General features: G+C 42.7%; 1 protein-coding gene across 1 annotated transcript in view; it reads left to right on the forward strand.

Moving 5' to 3' along the window:
• FNDC3B (fibronectin type III domain containing 3B) overlaps positions 1 to 22,953 on the forward strand; it is a 388,134-nt gene that overhangs the window by 292,655 nt on the left and 72,526 nt on the right. The window contains exons 12-17 of the mRNA XM_065410392.1: positions 4,687 to 4,811; positions 8,494 to 8,668; positions 9,708 to 9,794; positions 14,201 to 14,339; positions 15,993 to 16,064; positions 17,721 to 17,839. Coding sequence (XP_065266464.1) covers positions 4,687 to 4,811; positions 8,494 to 8,668; positions 9,708 to 9,794; positions 14,201 to 14,339; positions 15,993 to 16,064; positions 17,721 to 17,839 — 717 coding nt within the window. The remainder of the gene's footprint in view (positions 1 to 4,686; positions 4,812 to 8,493; positions 8,669 to 9,707; positions 9,795 to 14,200; positions 14,340 to 15,992; positions 16,065 to 17,720; positions 17,840 to 22,953) is intronic.

Genomic DNA, 22,953 nt, shown 5'->3' on the forward strand with positions numbered 1-22,953 from the left:
TGTGTCATAAACTACTTCTAGCTTATAAGTATCTTTTAAATAAGCATCAGTTTAGATAAGAGTCACTGAATCCTAAAGTGTTTTTCCCTTAATTTAGCTGAGCTGTGTAGCAGAATTACAACCAGGGCAGCTGGGGAACATCTAAATAGATTGTGCACTAAACTGAGTTCTTGAGAAAATGGAAAATGGTACCATATGGATAAAAGTAAGATAGGGCTGTTTGTCAATGTGTTGAATATCCCTCATGTGACTCCAAGTTCTGTGCATCACAGGAGGTCTGCATGATTGTTCTGAGCTTTTGTACACACACTTTCTAGATGTGCTACACTCTCCTTGGGGCGTTCTCAGGAACTTGAAGTTCAGAGTTGTGACATAGGCCCTTTCATGTGCTTCCGTAGCCGTGACAAAACAGAGCCTAATTCTCCAGTGCACTGCACTGTGTATACTCATTCACATATGTGCCGGATGAGTGCAAAGTGCTACCAGTTCAAAATAGAAGCGTTTGACTGCCACGTTGTGCAGGAGCAAGGAGTGGAGAATTGGGTCCACTATTTTTGTTATGGAAATGCAGTCACCTAGATTTGACACTAAAACATATGAAAGATTCTCCTGGAATCATCTTTCTGTGATTATGCCAATTTGAGGTCTGCTAACATCTTTCTGGGAATAAACTGGTTGCATTTAACATATTGTGCAAGGTTAATATGTGCAGCCATTTCATTTCTTTCAGGTGACTACAGTATGTTAATGATCCTTGCAGGATCAGTGCCAATTACACTGAGGTAGTTTGGTTCAATAGTTACAGAAGTGTTATCAGTTTGTAGAATCCTTGGAAAGGACACTTCGATGCTAACAAAATTACAGGCCCCACTGCCTTCAGGGAAAGATCCTGGCCCTTCTTCCACAACTGCAGAGGCCTCTAGACTGGCAAGTTTCTGCACCACAAGTTATACCACTTTTATTAAAATGCTGGAATTAAACCGCGGTTGTGTGTCCGCACTGTGCTGCTTGTGACGCTGAAGCACATCCACATTAGCAAAGACAGCAGTCCATTGTGGTAGCTATCCCACTGTGCAACTGGCTGCAGGGTGCTTTGGGAAGGGTTTGCAATGCCTCATGGTGCAGGCACAGCATCACATGATGCAGGTTTCCCAATCCCATTGTTCCATGGGCATCCTACTACATTGCCAGCTGCTTTTCAACTGAAGGGGGAGGGGGAGAGTGTGTGACAGGGAGTGTGTGTGTGTTTATGAAGGGGGGAAGAGAGACAGTGTGTTTTGGGGGACAGAGAGTGTTTCAGCATGCTGTCTTGTAAGTTCAGACACCAACAGGAAGCAACCTGTCCTGGGGGAGGGGGAAACCCCGACATCAGCCCCTGCCTTCCTTCTTGGGCTCTCTGCACAGCAATCACACACACACACACCCTCTGTGTTGAACAGCACAAGCATTCCACATTAATGGTTTGCTTTGTGTCCCAGAGTAGATCAGCACAGGGCTCAAAGGCTGTCAGAAAAGGTGCTTTGAAGGGGGGGGGGGGCGCATGTCTCCCTGGCAGCCAAGTTCAAAACAAGCGGTCCCTTGAGGCATTATGGGACAGCTCGGGAGGCCAGTTACAGTGCAGAAAGCAATCAAGTTTCTTCGCTGGAACCTCTGAGCCTTAGGACTCTCGTCGAGGTGGTTTTATTGCAGCGCTGCAACTGAGGAGTTTCTGCGCACAAAGTGGCTTGGCAGTGTGTACACATCTGCAGTTTGAGTGCAAAAAGCTGCTTTACTACGCAGAAGCTTGACAGTGTAGACAAGTCCATAATTAATCTGTTGGAATTTCATTGTGTGGGGGAGGGAGGCACAATTTGGGGAACTCTATGTATGACTCACCAGTGTACAAGAGACTTAAGCTCCACCAATACACTGATGTGAGCACCCTGCATGGGCTACACTCCAATGACTGACAAAAAGAACAGGAGTACTTGTGGCACCTTAGAGACTAACACATTTATTTGAGCATAAGCTTTCGTAAATAGCCCACCTTAATCAATTAGTCTCATTAGAATTGGTATGGCAACACCCATTTTTTCATGTTGTGTGTGTGTGTGTATATATATATATCTATATATCTTCCTACTGTATTTTCCACTGCGTGCATCTAATGAAGTGGGATTTATCCCACGAAAGCTTATGCTCAAATAAATTTGTTAGTCTCTAAGGTGCCACAAGTACTCCTCATTCTTTTTGCTGATACAGAGTAACACGGCTACCACTCTGAAACCTGACTCCAATGATTGAATCTTGGGCCAGGGAAGGAATGGGGGAAGGGCTAATGAACCTGCAGCTAGAGACAGCAGCCATTCGCACCTTCTACTGCTTTGGCTTGCTGGGGGAGGATTTCATGAGAAGCCCCTGCACCAAACTCATCTATTCAGGCTTGGTACCTGGGGAAGAAATTTCATTTCCAGTCCTTTCCGTCTCTTGTGCTTTTTTCTCCATGTTGCAGTCTAAAGGAAAAGAGTGAAATTCTCCCCTGTGCAGAGGGGCCAGCACAGGATTTATTCACCACTTAGGTGTCATTGAAACCCTCAAACTAGGATTAAGTGGTGCAACCTGCATGGCACTTGGAGGGAGGGGAGCACAGGTTGCAGGAAGGAAGAGTTTTGAGGAAGCACCGGGAGGTCAGTCTGTTTGCAGGTGGCTTGCATGCTTGGTGCAGTTGCAGCATCTCTGTAAATAGTTCTATTTAATAAAAAGCCAGTTTAGTTTTCGAAACGTAGCGGCCTCTCATGTTATTACCCAGCATTCAGATCATGAAACACACAAGTCTTGTATTGGCCCTCTGCACAGTGTGAATTTTACCCAGATAGAAGACAAAGTTAAAAAGGCCCAGAGAAGGGTGACAAAAATAACTAGCTGTATAATGGGACTTTCACATTTGCAGAGATTGCAGAGACTAGGATTACGTTTGCTTGTGGGTCAATTTTAGGGCAATAGCATGACTATTCCCTCCCTGGAAGAGGGGACTGTGCTCTGCTCTCGTGTCCTGTTGCTTCAGAACATTATTCTCAATGAATTTTACATTAATATTTCGTAGACTGAAGAGCTAAAAGCCCTCTCAAAGCTACTGCACTACAGACCAATCACATTACTTGAGGTTAAGCAGTCTCTTTTTCAGGTCCACTTTAAATTCAGAACCTAAATGATTTCCAAGAAGATTGTTACCAGATGTGCAAACAAAGTTGCTTACAATAGGAAAGTCCAGAATATCGAGGAAATATATTTGTGTAAAGCTGAGCTCAGTTCTTTCACTGAATGAAATATTTAAGAGTGGGATTGGATTGAGAATTATTCATTAAAAAGGGGATGGGGGAGGGAAGGGCTTCTGGAAACCATAGACTCAATTCTTAGTTGCACTCAGTTTACCCTTGATGCAGCTGAGAGAAGATGCGGGGGGGAAAGGTGTCTCTTATTGCCCCATTGCTGTTCCTCCAAACCTGGGTAGGTCGGGGCCTGAAATGACTCCCAGCATTACTTAGAGCAGCTTCAAAGGTGCTCTAAATTATGCCTCCAGCAGCTGAGTATGCTGTCTGCCCTGCGTCACCTCTCCCATCCCTAATAAATACCCTTCCTATCCGTGGCATGCCACTTATTCTAAAGGGAACTGGCTAGATCAGCTTTCCACCACCCAAATATTCCTCTGTGATGGAAGAAGCCTTAGCTGCCCCTTTAGGGCGGCAGTAAAGAGTGCTTTGTGCTGCTGAGCCAAAGGTTGGACCCCTGCTGTTCTCTGTAGACCATTGCTGGTATGTTGCACCTTCTAGACCATGAGGAGTGAGAGCCCCCTTGTGGGGGAAAAATTAGGAGATAGAATGGGGATTAAAATTGTAGTTCAGGTCAGAAGATAGCATCTACAATGGGGTCGGCAACCTTTCAGAAGTGGTGTGCCGAGTCTTCATTATTCAGTGTAATTTAAGGTTTTGCGTGCCAATAATACATTTTAACGTTTTTAGAAGGCCTCTTTCTATAAGTCTATAATATATAACTAAACTATTGTTGTATGTAAAGTAAATAAGGTTTTTAAAATGTTTAAGAAGCTTCATTTAAAATTAAATTAAAATGCAGAGCCCCCCGGACCGGTGGCCAGGACCTGGGCAGTGTGAGTGCCACTGAAAATCAGCTTGCGTGCCGCCTTTGGCACGCGTGCCATAGGTTGCCTACCCCTGATCTACAAGGACTAGTAGCTGCAGGCTCTGTGTAGTTTTTTGGCCAAGCTGAGAGGTGGTACTGACTTGTGGGGAAATCTCACCTTTAATTGGGTTTGTACTCATACAGATTTTGATTCATAAATAGGATAAATTGAAGAGTTACTGAAGTAGGTGGATTCGCTATAAGTGATGCTACAGAACTGGAAGAACTGTGTCATGAGAGTAAGATTGAAGCCCTATGGGCAATCTGATTACAGACTGAATACAACACACACTGAAACCTATTTAAAATGAAGCTGCCATGGCTTAAATTGTTTAGACCTCTTTAATATTGCTGGTGCTAATTTGCGCAAAAGTGTTTAACCCTAATGTCAATAATTGGTCATTTTAGTAAGTAAGAAAGTAAGCAATAAAATGATCAATAAAATATGTCTGGATTTATTTCATTAGCTATGTTAAGAGAAGAAACAATAATGGATCATTTTCTTTCTAGGGAAAAAGAAACAATGGTTTCAGAGAATGTTACTTCGGGAGCCAAAAGCATTGCAAATTGACTAAGCTTTGTCCAGCTGTGGGCTACACCTTCAGATTAGCAGCTCAGAATGACATAGGCACTAGGTAAGTTATTTCTTATCAATGTTATCTCTGCCATGGCAAAGGCATTCAAAAGGCTTAACTCTAAATGACAGTATCTGTACTGAGAGGCTGCTAGATTTTTTCCCTTTGGGCTCTCTATTAAATGGCTGAAGTTTTATTGCTCTACAAATAGTGCTCTTAGAATAGATCCTCTGAGAACTTTCACTCACCTCACAGGGAACTGACTTGAAGTTTTCAGAATGATGAAATGGATCTAAGAGGATGGTCCCCTTTGGAGGTGTTAAATGATGTTTTGTGGCCTGTTTCTAATACCAAAAGAACACACATCTGTTATGTAAAGTTCCCACTAGGGATCTTGGGGAACCAAAAAAAACAACAAGCCTGTAGAAGTTGTTACAGATTTTGAAAATAATCCTGCTTTTTTTTTAAGTGATGTTCCTTTGTCTTCTTTCAGCACTACAGCAAAGTTTGTACTCACTTCCTCCTTTGGCAAGCCTTAGGTGGATCAGCCAGCAGGAGAGTAAAACAAATGGAATAGCAGATAGGGGCAAGAGTGGGCTAACACTGCTCAAGGGGGTTTTAGCAAGGTGTGGGTCCTGATTCTCCGTTCCCTCACACCTGGAGTTAAGTTCAGGCCAGTGGAAATTGGTGGGAATCGGTGGGAAATCTGGCTAATGGGTTTTGCAAGATCAGGGAGCTGCTAGAAACCACTGGACAGAAGAAGTTACAACAGCTAGAGCGCCAGAGTATACACAATAGTTTCCCTGTGTGGGCATTTTAGCTGGCGCAGAGTTTGCCCGCATACAAACTCATTGGAGGAAGGGGGACATAATTTTTGAAATGTACAAAAATACGTATTTTAAAAATTATTAGTCCCTTTTCATTGTTTTGTGACTTGGAATGTTTAGCTGAAGAGGGAAATAAAAGAATGAAGGAAAAAGTACAGATACCCAGAGAGATACATATGTGTTTTTCTGAGGGGAAATTCTGCCATTTTAAAAGTCCTGAAAATGCAGTTCCTAGCCATATATGGTTTAATAAAGCAACTCTGTTAATGTCTGTCTTCTTCCTCTAGATATCATTGGCCTTTATTTCTCAAGAGTTTGCACATGGATTCCCTTATCCACATACCCCGAGAGATCATCTTTTCTCTGTGAAACACCCTCTCTCTTGTCAGCAGAGGTGTAATATAAATGAGAGGGGACTGCTGACAGAGCATTGTCTGTGAAGGGTCCTCAGTTTTGGAACATGTCCTCCCCATCCCTGGTTTGCCAAATCCCAGTTTTGTTAATCTTCTGGACATGTTCCAAAACCCAATTTTTCTCACATTATTGAGGTGGGAGTGAGCTGAGGGTTGGGGCAGTTATATTCATGGTCAGTCCTTTCATATTATAACTCTCTTAGTGGAGAAGCTCTAATGCCTTCATACTCTGGAGTAAGGACTTGAAAATTAGCAGGGAGAGTGCTAGGGTCAGAGAATTGCCGTTTGCTGTCCCCGTGAAAATCCACCAAAATTTGACTGGTAGTTGTCTAAAAGTAGCTATTTGCACTTACTCAATAGGGGTTTGTTAGAGGCTAATTGCAAAATTCTCCAAACATTCCATCTCCATTGAGCATGTTCTACCCCCACAGAACTCTGTTCCACCCTTGAGAGCCTACTGAGCATGCTCTATTCTGGGGCTAAGCAGGACTATTCCTCCAGTTGCTCTTTAGCATGAGCCTGCTGTGGAACTGAGAGCAGATAGACGGTCTCGCCCATGCTCTAACTGATCCCCCTGCTGGAACCCAGGTAGTATAGAGGAAAAGGAAGCAACCTGACTCAGGGATTATCTTCACATACAGGGCTACAGCAGCACAGCTGTAGTGCTTTAATGACAACACTCCTAAGCCAACAGGAGAGCTTCTCCTGTCGGTGTCTTTAATCCCCCTCCCCAAGAGGTGGCAGCTATGTTGATGGGAGAAGCTCTCCTGTCGATGTGGCACTGTGTATATGGGGGGTTAGGTCAATATAACTACGTCACTCAGGAGGTGTAGATTTTTCACACCCCTGAGCAATGTAGTTATACCGATACAGGTCTGTAGTGTAGACCTCGGTGAGGAAGGGAGGAGGTTGGAGAGGAACAGGCTAGCAGAGGACAGACCCACGGAACAGAAGCTGGTGGGGACAAGAGCAGAGGAAAATAGAAGCCGGAGGGACAGGAACACAAGGGGACAGATTTGTCAAGGATATATGAGAGGGGACAGGAGCAGAAGGGTCTGTATTTACTAGAACATTACTTCCCTCCAGACCAGGAATGGAATCCGCATTTCCTAAGTACTAACATTCCTCTGTTCTCAGCAAATATCTCTGAAACCTACTCGCCCAGTGTGTCTCTCATCCTCTTCTAATGGCTGGCCCACACAGAGGTTAACAGACTTCTACTACTCACAGTTACTCTGTTAGCTCAAGTGGCAGAGGTCTGTTTTAAATCAAAAGGTTCAAACCCTGCTAAGGAACCATGTCAATATGGCACCGCATAAAGAAATTTCTGATTTTTTTTTTCCCATTTGCTTTTTTAAAAACAGAAAATTACACACAAAAATAGAAAACCTTAAGATTGCAATATCAAGCACACAAAAGTTAGGAAATGCTAGAATTAAGGTTGCCTGGGCATGTGCCTTATGAGACTGTCTTTAATTACGTGATCTCACATTGTATTTTCCACACAATGCCTGCCTTATTCAATGCACAGGATGGACCATATCCTGGGGATGAATCAGGGTTGTGTAGTGAATGAGGCTTTTGTCTGCAGGATCCCTGCCTCATTTGTTGCAGAAGTTCGAAGATATGTAGCAAATTCAGCATGGGGAAGCGGGAAGAGAACCCTGGTCTCATGATTAAGGCAGTTAAAGGTTGTTCTGGAGAATTGGATTCTCTCTCTGCCTTTTGCCAGAGAGTTTCTATGTGATGCTAAGTAAGTCATTTAAACCAGAATTTCATAGGTGGCTAATAACTGTGTGTTCCTGATTTTTCTGTGACCCTAGATTGAGTCACCTGGGGCCAGATTTGTGGAAGTGCTAAGCAACTCCAACTGAAGTACATAGGAGCTGTGCTTTGAACCCAAAATCAATGGACACTTTTAGCTTTATTCATTCTTGTGCTTCAGTTCCCATTTTTAAAATGGGCTTAATAATACCTTCCTACCTCACAGGGGAGATAATTTAATTTATGTTTTTGAAGCACTCTGATGGTGATGAGATCCATAAAAATATCCATGAGGAAGTTAATAATTCACTGTTTGGTATGGGGTTTGGATGGAGTGCAGTAAGGAAGGCAAAGGGGCAACACACTGGACAATGAGGAGAAAACAAATATTGACTAACTGCTCACTCAGAGATCACCATCCTTCCTGTGTGCACTGAATGAGACAGAGGTCCTGTAGAAATAAATGCATGCAAACATCTCCTTAAAGATTGTGTTATAATGCATGTGGACAAGGGGTCTGAATTGAGGTTGCACAGGCATTCTTAATTCTGGCATTCCCTAACTTTTGAGTGCTTGATTTGCAATCTGAATGTCTTTTTACTGTAATATTTTTGTATGCGCTTATATATAGTTTATATGCCTATATATTCTAACAATATATTTCTATACCAATATATGAAAACAATGCAGTTTGGAAAAAAAAATTGTGATATCTTCTTTCTCTCTGTTCCTGTACAGCGGGTACAGCCAGGAAGTGGTGTGCTACACATCGGGTAATATTCCTCAGACCCCTTCTGCACCAAGATTGGTTCGAGCAGGCGTCACGTGGATCACATTGCAGTGGAATAAGGCAGAAGGATGTACACCAGAAGAAGTGATTTCTTACACCCTGGAAATTCAGGAGGAAGATAATGTAAGTTCTGTGTTAGTAGTAGTATAAAGTGGATAGCGTGGACCAAATTCTCTACTCACTTGTATAGGTGCAACCCCATTGAAGAGACTATGCCCTGTATTATTGAGAACATTTCTGTTCTGATATTTACATAGTTACTGTACAAGATCTCACTGAAGTCTCCTCAAAAGAAGGATGAGTTTAGTAGAATGCTTTGTATTTAAAAAAAAAAAAAAAAAAAAAAAGGCCAGTGTCTGAATTTAGGGGATATTTCCTGGGGTGCATCACCAAAACGAAAAGCTCCTCTTTTTCTTTCAACCTTTCTTTATCCAAATAAATTCTGTGTTCCCAGTTCTATTTGAAAAAACGGCTTTCTATTACATTGGTGACTCACTATAAACAGTTTATTCATTGAGTAACGGTGTGATCCTGAAAAGACCTGAGCCCTCCTGTGAAGTGCTGAATGCCTTCAACTCTGATTGTAGTCAGGTGGAGATGGGGGCACGCCACATCTCGCGGAGTGCTTAACGTTTTGCAGGATTGAGCTGTATGACTTACCTGGCTGTTTATGCCTGAGTCACACACTAAGATGACAACGTTCTGCTTCGCACCAGAACGGAGACCTCGTAGACTTAGCAAAGTCAGGTACAAGTCTGTAATGCAGAGTCGTGCAGAATCCCACTTAGAAATCCACAAGGAAAAAGTCAGGATTTGGAGTAATTCATCCTTAAAACAATTCAGTCTGCCACATTCTGCCTACATCTATGTATGATACTTGCTTTCTGGAATAGACTGTCGCTTGCGTTTCTATTAAATATATTAAACGGTTAACTAAATTGCTTTCTTACGTTATAGCAAAATGGCACATGATTCAGCTCAATTAGTCACTCCACCTTTTTAGAAAATAATTACCATGACAATGGTAGATTACAGAAAACGAGAAACTTTTGGAATCAGTACTGACATGATGAATCGTAGCTGTGTTGTGTGATACAAATGTCATCTGTACATGCTGATGATAATATATAGAAACTTGGTTTGTTCTTGATTAAAATTTTAGGATAGCGTGTTTCACCCAAAGTACACTGGAGAAGAGCTAACCTGTACTGTGAAAAATCTCAGAAGAAGCACACAATACAAATTTAGGGTAAGTTTGTTTGTTTCTTTCCTTTTTCTGTTGCAGCACATTTTGAAAAGATCTGCACGACAAGAACCCCATAACACTGAAAAACTGAGCTATCAAACACAAATCCTTCCTCTGATTAAAACCTGATAGGTGTGGAAAAAATGTCTCCTCCTTTGACAGGCCTCTTTTCCAATGATGATAATGTTATAGTTAAAATGTTTTACATCAGAACATGTTAATTTCTTAGACTTTTTGAGGAGGATACAGTCCTTTGTTCCACAGAGTGTAATCGTGAAGGGCTTGCCCTGTAGATTTCACTCTGTGCACATGGAGGAGGTGCTGGGTTAAGGGCTTGTGCAGCAGGGGTGCTGCTGGAAGGCATCCTGGGAGGACAAGGTGTCAACATGTAACAGCATGACTTAGGGCTCCAATGGTCCTTGTGGTGTAACTCCCAGGTGGCCAGTCTGCACTGGTTACAGAAACCGGGACAGAGAAACACTGTTCTTGGAAAACAGACAGGGACACTGAAACAGGCCCTGAAAACAGGGACATTCCCAGCACTCAGGGAGACAGGTTCACCCAACATATGGCAAATGAAGCTTTCCCATCTATTACGTGTGGATTTCTGATTGTCAAGCAAGTTTATATTTAATGTCCTATGTTTTCTTCTTCTAGTGATAGCGCAAGCTAAGATACGTTTTTATAACTCATAAAAATCTATCTTTTAACTTATAACAAAATTCAGAAGTCTGTCTCATTAATACAGAACTTTGAAGATGTCAAGCACAATACAGGTGCTGAGTGTTATTTACTAATAAAAATGCCCAAGATTACTATGTCTGATTTTATGCAAGAGGAGTGCTAAATAACTGCTCGCTAACATAACAGTCCAGGCTGTCAGGCCTTTGAAAAGCCCATGCCTGTAAATTTATCATTTCTCCACAAGGTGGCATCACTCCATGCACTTTTTATTGCAAGTACTACATATTGTGTGGAAAGAGGCTATTACCTCTAAAGTTCATATTCACTGGGCTTCCAGCACATAACCATTATTTTACAGAGTAAATATCTGAAAACAGCTTTGTTTAATTTTTGTATGAATATTGAAAGCTCAAGAGGGTAAAATTTCTTTCATCTCAAGAACATGCACTACAATGTCAGTGGGTCAAAGATGAAGCTATTTTGCCTAAGAACCTTTGGTGAAGGATCTAGTCAAAGGCTTTCTGAAAGTCTAAGTACACTATATCCACTGGATCACCCTTGTCCACATATTTGTTGACCCCCTCAAAGAATTCTAATAGATTGGTGAGGCATGATTTCCCTTTACAAAAGCCATGTTGACTCTTCTCCAACAAATTGTGTTCATCTGTGTGTCTCATAATTCTGATCTTTACTGTAGTTTCAACCAATTTGCCTGGTACTTAAGTTAGGCTTACTGGCCTGTAATTGCCAGGATCACCTCTGGAACCTTTTTTAAAAATTGGCGTCACATTAGCTATCCTCCAGTCATCTGGTACAGAAGCTGATTTAAATGATAGGTTACACATCACAGTTAGTAGTTCTGCAATTTCGCATCTGAGTTCCATCAGAACTCTTGGGTAAATACCATCTGGTCCTGGGAACTTTATTACTGTTTAATTTATCAATTTGTTTCAAAATGTCCTCTCATGGTACCTCAACTTCCTCAGATTTGTCACCTAAAAAGAATGGCTCAGGTTTGGGAATCTCTCTCACATCCTCTGCAATGAAGACCAATGCAAAGAATCATTTAGTTTCTCCGCTATGGCCTTATCGTCCTTGAGTGCTCCTTTAGTACCTCTGTCATCCAGCAGCCCCACTGATTGTTTAGCAGTCTTCCTGCTTCTGATGTACTTTAAAAAAATGTTGCTGTTAGTTTTTGCATCTTTGGCTAGTTGCTCTTCAAATACTTTTTTGGTCTACCTAATTGTACTTTTATACTCGACTTTCCAGAGTTTATGCTCCTTTCTATTTTTCTCGGTAGGATTTGACTTCCAATTTTTAAAGGATGCCTTTTTGCCTCTAGCTGCCTGTTTTACTCTGTTATTTAGCAGTGATGGCCCCTTTTTGGTCTTCTTACTATGTTTTTTAATTTGGGGTATACATTTAATTTGAGGCTCTCTGGTGTTTTTAAATAGTTTCCATGTAGCTTGCAGGCATTTCACTTTTGGGATTGCACCTTTTAATTTCCGGTAACTAGCTTCCTCATTTTTGTGTAGTTCCCCTTTCTGAAGTTAAATGCTGTTGTGATGGGCTTCTTTGGTGTTTTCCTCCCCACAAGGCTGTTAAATTGTATTATATTATGGTCACTACAGTAACTCTTCACTTAACGTTGTAGTTATGTTCCTGAAAAATGCTACTTTAAGCAAAACAATGTTAAGTGAATCTAATTTCCCCATAAGAATTAATTTAAATGGGGGAGTTAGGTTCCAGGGAAATTTTTTTCGCCAGACAAAAAACTATATTTTATATATACATATATACACACACACACACAGTCTAAGTTTTAAACAAACAATTTAATACTGTACACAGGAATGATGATTGTGAAACTTGGTTGAGGTGATGAAGTCAGAGGGTGGGATATTTCCCAGGGAATGCCTTACTGCTAAATGATGAACTAGCACTTGGCTGAGCCCTCAAGGGTTAACACATTGTTGTTAATGTAGCCTCACACTCTACAAGACAGCACGAATGGAGGGAGGGGAGACAGCATAGCAGAGAGAGACACGTGCATTGCCCCTTTAAGTACGCTGATCCTACTCTAAGTACACTGCCTTTTTAAATAGATCAGCAAGTTGAGATAGCAGCCACTGCCAGCAAGCTCCCTCCATCCTGAGCCTTGTCGTGTCATTCCCCCCTTCCCCCGCTCTAAGGAGATGAGGTACAGGAGCGAGGGGGACACCCTGACATTAGCACCCCTCTTTTCCCCCCCTTGCACAGCAAGCAGGAGGCTCCGGGGCTCCAAGGCAGAGGCAGGAGCAGCACACGGCAGTGGGGGGAGGGACAGCTGAACTGCCCGGCAATTGATAGCTTCCTGGGCAGCTGCCTCACAGGGAACTTAGGGGAGCTGATAGGGGGGCTTCTGGTCCACCCTGGTTCCAAGCCCCCACCAGCTAGTTCCAACGGGCTGCTCTTTCTGCAAGCAGTGAACAAAGCAGGCGGCTGCCAAACAACGGTATTAGGGAGCATTGCACAACTTTAAATGAGCATGTTCTCTAATTGATCAGCAACGTAACAATGAAACAACATTAAGCGGGATGACTTAAGTGAGGAGTTACTGTATTACCAAGTAGTTCAGCTATATCTACCTCTTGGACCAAATCCTGTGCTCCACTTAGAGCTAAATCAAAAATATCCTCTCCTCCTGTGGGTTTCAGGACTAGTTGTTCCAAGAACTTATATTGGTTTCTAGTAACACACATGCTCCCTCTCTGCCATCTGACTGCAGGGAGTAACATTAACTGGCTATGGAGGGAGACCCATCCAACTTTTTACCCTCAGCAGAGAGGATCTTTGTAATTTGAGGCCTTTGATGGAAGAGATGATTGAAAGGGGAGTTACCAGGGGATTAGCTGAGGCTCCCAGGTAGAAAAACTTGCTAGTTTGTATTTATAATTAGTATTTGTAATAGTTGATTCAATATTCAATTCCTGTGCAACATATTTAGAGCCGAATCCTGAAGTCTTTACTCAGTCTAGCAAAATTCCCACTGACATCACTCGGAGTTTTTCCTGAGTAAAGACTTCAATATTTGGCCTATAGAGCATATACTTCAGATGTATCTTTTGTGCTTCAATAAGTGCAGATTAGCCTATGTTAGGTGTGCCTGTAACTCTCCTCATGTTTTTGTTGCTCTGTGTTCTTTGTTTGTACAGCACATGGGGTAGGGTGACCAGATAGCAAGTGTGAAAAATCGGGATGGGGCTGCGGGGTAATAGGAGCCTATATAAGAAAAAGCCCCAAGTATCGGGACTGTCCCTATAAAATTGGGACATCTGGTCACCCTAACATGGGGTCCTGGTTCATAACTTGGGCTCCTAAGCACTATTGTAATACTGTACAAATAACAGTAATACATTCTGAAACGACCATTATTTACCTTCTCTGTGGATAAATAACAATGGATGGCCATGTGACCCTTGCTTTAAAAAAGACATTAAGAATTTTCTTATCTTAATTTACTGCAACAAAGTACTGGTAGGGCCAGAGAAAAACTCAGATGGTACTTACTAATGAAACAATTTTATGATCAATTACCTATTGTTAGAATCATACACAATTTGCTGTGACTTGATAGTCCTGTCTATTTTAATAAGCAATATTTGTATGGACTATATTAGATTAATTCATGCAAAGCTGCCAGAAAAGAGAACTGAATAGTTACATTAGTTGTGTTTTTGTTTCAGCTGATTGCTTCTAATGTGGAAGGAAAGAGTTGTCCAAGTGAAATTTTGGTCTGCACAACAAGCCCAGACAGGCCAGGACCTCCTACCAGACCTGTTATTAAAGGGTCAATAACATCTCATGGCTTTGGCGTTAAATGGGGTAAGCTAACCCATTCAGTTTGCTGTAACACAATTTTCTCATGGCATAACATAAATTAAGTGTAAACAAAACCTATGCGAATGGCACATTAGGCTCAGATTTCGCATGCTGCTTCTCAGCCCAGAGGTGAATCTGTTCAGAAAGTTAGATAAGCATTTGATCATTCTGAGAGATGCCTGAGCCTGTGGTGAAAAGCTGTGACTTTTTCATAATCAGAGAGCTCAAAAATATTTGTAAAGGCATTTATAAAGTGAAAGTATAGTGGTTCAGCTATCTTCTCTCCCCCCAACTCTGTCACACACACAATCCTTTGAGACAATTCACTGATTCTCCATTGTACTGTATGTCAAGTTCAGGCTTCCTGTCCTTGCTTTCAAGGTCCTGTATCATGTATATCCTGCCCACATCCCAACCTATCTGCTCTACCAATGATAGTCTCGATACCCCTCACAAATATCTCTTTGTCTTCTTCCGTGCTTCCTTAGTGCTTTCCTGCCTACTAAGCTTCCTCCGTCAGATCCCTCCTAAAAACTTACTTCTGCTGTCTTGCCTATGAGAAGTGAAATGGACAAGAAAGGTTAAACAAATAATGTAATGCAACAGCCTAAGCACATCCACGCCTCAGCAGTCTTCTTAATGTCACCATTGTTCTCCCTCCCAACTTCCCCCACACCTCAATTTGTCTGTTCATGATCCTTTGTGGGTATGTCATGTTGCACATAGAATGTAAGCTCCTTGAGACAGGAACCATGTCTTCCGTGAGGTGACTATGTAACATGTTTATGAGCAGCCAATGATGATGATAAAGGATTCCAGACATCAGTTTTGAAAACCAGACACCCTGGAATCAGAGCTTTGTGTAAACATTAAAAATACATTCCAATAACCTGTTTAAGCTCCTGATTCCACTCAAGTAGCAAGAGCAGAATGTTTGAGTCAAAGTACACCTCTACCCCAATATAATGCGGTCGTGGGGAGCCAAAACTCCCTACTGTGTTATAGGTGAAACGCCGTTATATCAGGGTAGCAAGGGCAGGGCTCCAGCGGTGATTTAAAGGGCCCGGGGCTCCCCGCAGCAGCCGGAGCCCCGGACCCTTTAAAGCGCCGCCAGAGCCCTGCTGCTACCGCGCTATATGCGAACCCGTGTTCTATCGGGTCGCGTTATAGCGGGGTAGAGGTGTATGCGGTATGGTTAACAAATCAACAGTGTATTCTAAGATTCCAAGTTGTCTGGAAATGATCTGTAGATTAAGAGTGGATCCTAAAATCATCATCTTTAGAATTATGAATGCCACATTTGTCAGCATCTAATTATTTTTATCATCAGCTTTAGTCTTGTTGATTCAGTCAGACAGCAGCTATTTGCAGTAAATATCCTCCATCAACCCTGTTTTGGGTTATTTGTGCCCTAATGAATCTGTTACAGTACGGATAGTTCATTAGAATAAAATCTGCAAGGTGCTGACCAGAGAGCCCTTTGCACCATACAGCATTAGGTCTTTATGCTGTAATTAGTACATCTGACAAGTGCTTTCCTTACTAGATATATGTGTGATTTTTGTAGGATCAAAATCTGTCTCTGTATTCTTTATTTTCTTGTAGATTCCATTTTTCAAATCAAATTTATTAATAAAGGTGTTGCTCATTTTTCAGATACTCCACAAGATAATGGCGGTTCAGAAATCCTAAAATACCTATTGGAGATTTCTGAAGGAAATTCTGAAGGTAAATTTGACAAGAATCTATCTATTCCAATACATTGTGGCTATATGTATTCTACAGTTAAAAAACCTGGCTTTTTCAGCTATTAATATTTTTTTAAATTAATATTTTTTTTAATTAATAATGTAATAATAATACAAGAAACAATTGTATCAAATATCATAGATGATATTATTAGATAAACAGTTTAGTCTGGCATCTGTTCTGTACCCTTTATTAATTTTATCAAACATTAAATATAAAACCAACTTTTACATTAAAACGTAAATTGAAAAAAAATAATCTCTGGCCTAGGCTATATCTGCACTACAGACTTCTGCCTGCTTGGCTATGTCAGTCAGAGGTGCAAAGAGGTGTGATCTCTGACTGACACAGGTGTGGCAGCAGACATCCCTAGTGTAGATGCAATAATACAGGCAAAGAGCTGTGCTTTTACCAGTAAAGCTTGTTTTACTCGTGGGGCCTGGTTTCACTATACCAATACAAAGACAGCTTTGCCAGTATAGCTACTTCCATGCTAGGAGCACTTTGCTGGTATAGCATACTGGTATTCCTGTACCAGTAAAGTGTTCCTAGTGTAGACACGACCTGAGTTAAAATGTTATTAAACTGTTTAATGTTTGCTATTGTTAATTATCATGGATTCCTAGGCTATCTAAGTTATGCGTGTGCCATTTGTGTCTGGTTAAAATGTTATCAATTTGTAGAATATTATTACTTCTAATATAATATCATTATTATCACATTGTATTTCTGTGCACCTTTTTCCTAAGACTTCAAACTTTAATGAATTAAGCACCCACCACTTAAAGTGGGCGGGATGTGGGGTGCAGGCAGGTGCAAGGGGTTGCAGACCTGGAAAACAAGGTAAAAATCAAGCCGGGTTGCTGAAGGGTGTACATTAGCAACTGTCTTACTAAAGCTGCTGCTCCCAGATTGTGATAGGATCCCCCACTCTCCCCCCCCACACACACTTTTCTCAGACCATTTTAAGCACTGCAAACATCTATGTGAAGTAGGTGGTATTATACCAATTTTATTGACAGGAAAACTAGACAACAGAGGTAAAGTGACTTATAGGAGGCTACCCCACAATCCAGTGACTGGAGTACTTTGACTGTGGCCCCTTTTTATTGGAAAATAAAGTGATCTTTAAGTAGGACCAGATTGTGGCTGCTCCTTACATAAGTGCTGAGGGGAAGATATGAAGGAAGAAGCAAGTGGCCCTTGCTCCTCTTTGCATCCCATGTAAGAGCCAGCCACAGTTGCTGATCTGCAGCCTTAAAGTGCCACTTGTCCTGGACTGCAGGTTGGATTATGCTGACACTGAGTACCTGGGTTGTTTTTAGTTTGTTTTGGAGTTGTTCATGTTTTTACGTGTCCCTGTCCCTTTCTGTAGGACAGTGGAATTTAAGGTTCCAGGACTATACTTAGTTTTCTTTTTAAAAGATTTCTTTAAGAAATAATAATATAGTCATTAATAGTGTATGAACATTTTATTTTCATAAAAAAAGGATTCAAGTATTTGTATAAAACCATGTTAAAGATTTTCTTTCTCGTATATAACTCCCTTGAGGAATAGTAGCCATGTACAGAGAAAGAGAGAGAGTGTGCGTTGTTTTCAAAAGCAAACTTGAATGAATTCATTTAATTTTACAGCAAATCAGTGGGAAGTGGCATATAGTGGATCTGCTACAGAATATACCTGTACTCACTTGAAACCAGGCACTTTGTATAAACTCCGGGCATGCTGTATCAGCACTGGTGGACACAGTCAGGTAAGAATAGTTTAACACGGAGAACTATCATTTTTGTATTTTCCAGAGCTTCACCTAGCTCTACATTTTAGTTTGCTAGTATTTCTGCTTTAAATAATAGATGTACTTGGCTAAAATTGTAGTATTATTGATACAGTAAAAACGTCACTGATTTCCATTAATGCCCCTGTGTAAGTTACTTCATTTTGAAAGGTACTGCTATCTTTGTGCATGCAAAATCTGGGCCTTGTTGTTTTGCAAATTAACAAATTAATGAGGTTCTACTAGGGTTACCATATTGCAGTCCTGGAAAAAGAGGACACTCCAAGGGGCCCCGGCCCTGCCCCAACTCCGCCCCTTCCCCAAAGTCCCCACCCTGACTCCACCCCTTCCCCTGAACGCTCCGTCCCCCTGCTCCTCCCCTTCCCCTGCTTCCCGAGAATCAAATGTTCGGAGAACGGAGTGTTCTCTAGTAGTCAAAAACCCTTCTTCCCCGTCCCCTCCAGTCTATGTCTATCCTATTGCTGTCTAACCCGCCCCAGCTCCTCATCTGATTTCAACTGCCCCCCACTACCGCTCTGGATTCCTTGTCCCAGTTTCCTGGTCCTGTCTCACTCTCCTCTCTCCCCGCCCCCATCCCTCAGATGGGATGTTCGTTCCAGATTGGCAAAATTATAAGGCTTCCCAACATTTCAACACTTCCCATTCTAAATTTTCGGTTGCTTAACTATAGGCTAGCTCTGCCTACAACAAAGCATATTCAGAACCTCTGATTAAAGGGATTATAAGTGTAGCAACCTCCATCATAGCTAGTCACAAAAGATTGAACCCGAGCCATCCAGACTTAAAAGCATGAGCTTCTACTACTTGAGTTCAAGTTATAACTCCCTTAGCTGGTAGCTATACGGTTATCCTCTAAAAATCCACCAGAGGAGGACACAAAACACATGTTGGACAGTGAATTACAGAAGTGCCAAATATTATTATTAGACCTGCAATACTTTTCACAATGAACATCAGCGGGGGATAAACTGGGAGTTTAAGAATATTTGGAAAACAATTTTAGAGTAACGTTCAGTGCTGTGGTTTAAAAGAAAAAAAACCTGCTAAAACTCATAACTTAGCAGCATTCAGTGTTTGAAAAAAAAAAAAAACTTCTAGGAGGGATACAAGTTAAGAATGTTGAAACAGGAAGATGTTCTGCTTAGTTACCACTTGGGCAAGGCGGTGTGCTATGTAATACTTGCAAGATTTCACTGTAATGTTTTACAATATATAGCAGCGCAATGCTGATTCCATTGATATTGTTGAGCAATTCATGCTGATTTTATTTCAGCCCACATCTTAATAGTTTTGAATACAAGATCACAATTTTCAGCTCAGTTGGTATGAACATGCAAAGCTCTAAAATTGCTATGCTCTAAACTGTATATTAACTACAATTTTATAAACCTGCATGTCAGAGAACTGTGTGCCACTACTACTAGACAGTGGCACAAGGCAATTCAGTGTGAATCACAGAAATGTAGGACTGGAAGGGACATCAACAGGTCATCTAGTCAAACCCCTGCACTGAGGCAGGACTGAGTAATAACAACTAGACCATCCTTGACAGGTGTTTGTCTAACCTCTTAAAAAACTATTCCATAACCTCTCTAGGTAATTTATCCAGTACTTAACTACCTTTACAGTTAGGAAGTTTTTCCTAATGTCGAACCTAACTCTCCCTTGCTACAATTTAAGCCCATTGCTTTTTCATGCATGTCCTGAGTGGGACGGGGGTGGGTCCAGGCAGTGGGATTGGGGGGAGGGAGGTCAAGGGAGTCGGTCGGTGTGTGGGGATTGACCGGGGGAAGCAGGGTGGAGGAATTGAGGGGGACAGGACTGGGACTGGGGGGGCTGAGGGGGATGAGACAGGACTGGGATGGGGGGAATAGAGTAGGGGCTGAGGGGAGCATGAATGGGACAGGGTAGAGAGAGCTGTGTAGAGTGGGGCGGGGCAGGGGAGACAATGGGGCTGGGCTGGGGAGGGTCATGGGGTTGGGGAGAGGGACAGGGTCTGGAGGGGATGAGACAGAGGGGAGCAGGACTGGAATGGGGGGAAGTTGAGGGGGTGGGACAGCAGGGGGAGCGATGGGGGTGGGATGACGGGGGAGGCTGAAGAAGAGATTTGGGGTAGGGCAAGGCTGAGGGCAGTTGGTTGGGGGGAGCAGGGAGACTGTGGGGGAGGCAGTTGGAACGGGGGCAGGGACTGAGGGCAGTGGGTTCGGGATGGGAGGTACAGGGGGGACTGCGGGGGAGGCTGAGGGAACAGGGTCAGGGTGGGAGCTGAGGGCAGTGGGTCGGGTCTACACTGGCACCTCTCAGCATTGCTGTGCCGGGCGGCAGACCTGCACCAGCGCTACCCTGGCGATGGACGAGTCCTCAGTGGAAATGCAGACGTCATGACACAGACCCTCCTCATCACTTCAAACCTGGCGCTGCTCTGGTCCGTCGCTAGGCTCTTGTCACTTCAAACCCATGCAGGGTATCTGGCTCTTTTTCAGTGCTCAGGCTAAGAAAAGCCTCTGCATTTTGTGAGGGCTTCAGCATTCACTTTCCTACTTGACAAACTGTCTGCTTGACACATTGCTCCCAGGGCATTCATCATTATTCATGATCGGCAGGTCCATCAGATTAACGAGCAACACAGGGGGAAGCAACACAATGGTGTCATGGATTTTTAATTTTTCAACCCACTTTGGCCTCAACAGGGATAACAGCAAATCTAGACAGAGCAGATGGGTGTCAGGATGGGTTTGGGTATTTTTTTTTTTTTTTAAGTGAAAATGTTTGGGTCTGAGCAAAGGCTGCAAAGGCTCCCTTTGGAAACCTCTGCTGATCTTTTGCCCCAGGGGCTAACGACAGCCTGGAATCCGGGATAGATTTCCACATCCATGCAGGGTGAGATGATCGGGGGGAGGGGAGGGACTGTGGGGGAGGCAGAGGGAACAGGGTCAGGGTGGGGGCTGAGGGCAGTGGGTCGGGTGAGATGATGGGGGAGGGGAGGGACTGAGGGGGGAGCCAGAGGGAACAGGGTCAGGGTGGGGGCTGAGGGCAGTGGGTCTGAGGGGAGCCACCCCAGAGGGACCTGCCAGGGGGCCAGGTGAGCCCAGCAGTGCTTACCTGGAGCGGCTCCCAGGAAGCATCCAGCAGGCAGGTCCCTCCCAGTCCCTCTGGCTCCTTCCTAGGGTCGGGTCGAGGGGAGGGGGGCAGGGGCGGGAGGTCTCTCTGCCGGAGTCTACAAGCCCCGCCCCGCTGCAGCACGCAGGGGAGCGAGACCTCTGTGTGCCGGGGCAGGGGCAAGGCTGTGCTCTGCAGGCTCCTGCTGGCCAGGTAGTGGGCCCCGTGGGCTGACACCGCCACGCCGGGAGCTCTCAGCTGCGTGCTGCCCCAGGGCCCAGGGAGGAAAGGTGAGTGGCGGCGCTGGCTTGCCGCAGTTCCCCCAGCGCGGCTGCCCTGTCAGCAGCTTTTGGGTCTTTAAATAGCCGTCCGGGGGGAAATCCCAGAAATTTTTAGCTTTTTACAAATTCCCCCCGGACGGCTATTTAAAGACCCAAAAGCCGGACATGTCCAGGGAAACCCGGACATATGGTAACCCTTGTTCTACTTCATATTGAAAAAATCCTAAATATTCATATATTATTAAGGCCAGAAAGGGCCTTTATGATAATCTACTCTGGCCTCCTGCATAACACGGGCCATATAATTTCACCCAGTAATTTGTACATACAGCAATTATATTTTTATGCTTTCTGTGTAGTTGTTCATAGTTTGCCATTGTGTTCAGGCATCTCCCTATTTCAGTTTATTGTTTTATTAAATATATTTAGCAAAAGTATAAATGAAAAGCGTTCTGGATTTCTCAGTTTGACTGGCTGCTGTTTGGATCTTGCATGTGTGTTTGTGACTGACTGGATCCACGTGGACTCAGATGCTCTGGAATGTAGTGTACTATTGCACTGTGTTCATTTCTCTACATCATAATGCTAACAAAGATCCTGATCCTGCAGACTTTACTTACTGAAAACTCCCTTTGACTTCAGTGGGTCTACTCGCATAAAGTTAAGCATCTGAAAGCTCGAGGTAATATTGTTACTACAGTAGAGGGCTGCACAAATTAGTGGATGCAAGTGACTCTTCTCCTCAAGGATGCATATGAAGGATCCAAACCTTAGTAGCTGTTGTGCTATAGGCTCCCACTGGAACTTAGGCTCCCAAGGCACTTTTAAAAGTATTGCCCTTAGGTTTGAGGACACCATCGGGGTGCATAGTATACCTAAGAAGAAGTGCTTTTTCAGGGATCAACCATGGGAAGTATAGGGCGAAAAGGAAAATAGCATTTTTGAACTGAATGTTATCAAAAAGAAGTTCTCGCGGCTGTTACTGACATTGTCCTACCATGAAAAAATCATATTTTAATTTTATGGCCAGAAGGGTCTATTAGATCATCTAATCTGACCTTCTGTATATCACAGGCCATTAATTGTTCACACAATTACCCTCTGTTATGCTTGACTAAAGCATAAGTTGTGTTAGGCTAAAGTATATCTTTCAGAAAGACATCCAGTCTTGATTTGAAGACATCAAGAGAGGGAAAATGCACCTCTTCACTTAGTAGTTTGTTGCAATAGTTAATCACCATCAGTTTAAAAAAAAAAAAAAAAAAAAGCCTGATTTCTCATTTGAATTTGTCTAACTTCAGCTTCCAATTATTGGTTCTTCTTATGCCTTCCTCTGCTGTATTAAAGAGCCTTTTAGTACCTGGTATTCTTGAGAGCTCATTTGTACACAGTATTCTTGAGAGTCATGGGAAATACAGTAAAAAAGTAAAAAATCCTTTACTAAAATATTCACGAATACTAGTGAAAACAGTATATGAATGATGCTAATAAAAATGTGTCAGTGCTCATATTAGTGAAATATTAACTAACCACTTGATAGTCTCTGATCCTACATTTTTCTTACTGTTTCTTTTTTGTCTGGCAAAATAGTATTTTTTTAGAAATGTCTTTGTTGTGAACATCATGACTCACATCATTGTCCCCAGTTCGTAGATGTGTTTTCAGCAGAATTACTAATCTTCGGTCATATTC

The sequence above is a fragment of the Emys orbicularis genome, chromosome 9, assembly GCF_028017835.1.
Source record: "Emys orbicularis isolate rEmyOrb1 chromosome 9, rEmyOrb1.hap1, whole genome shotgun sequence".
Classification (NCBI taxonomy): domain Eukaryota; kingdom Metazoa; phylum Chordata; order Testudines; family Emydidae; genus Emys; species Emys orbicularis.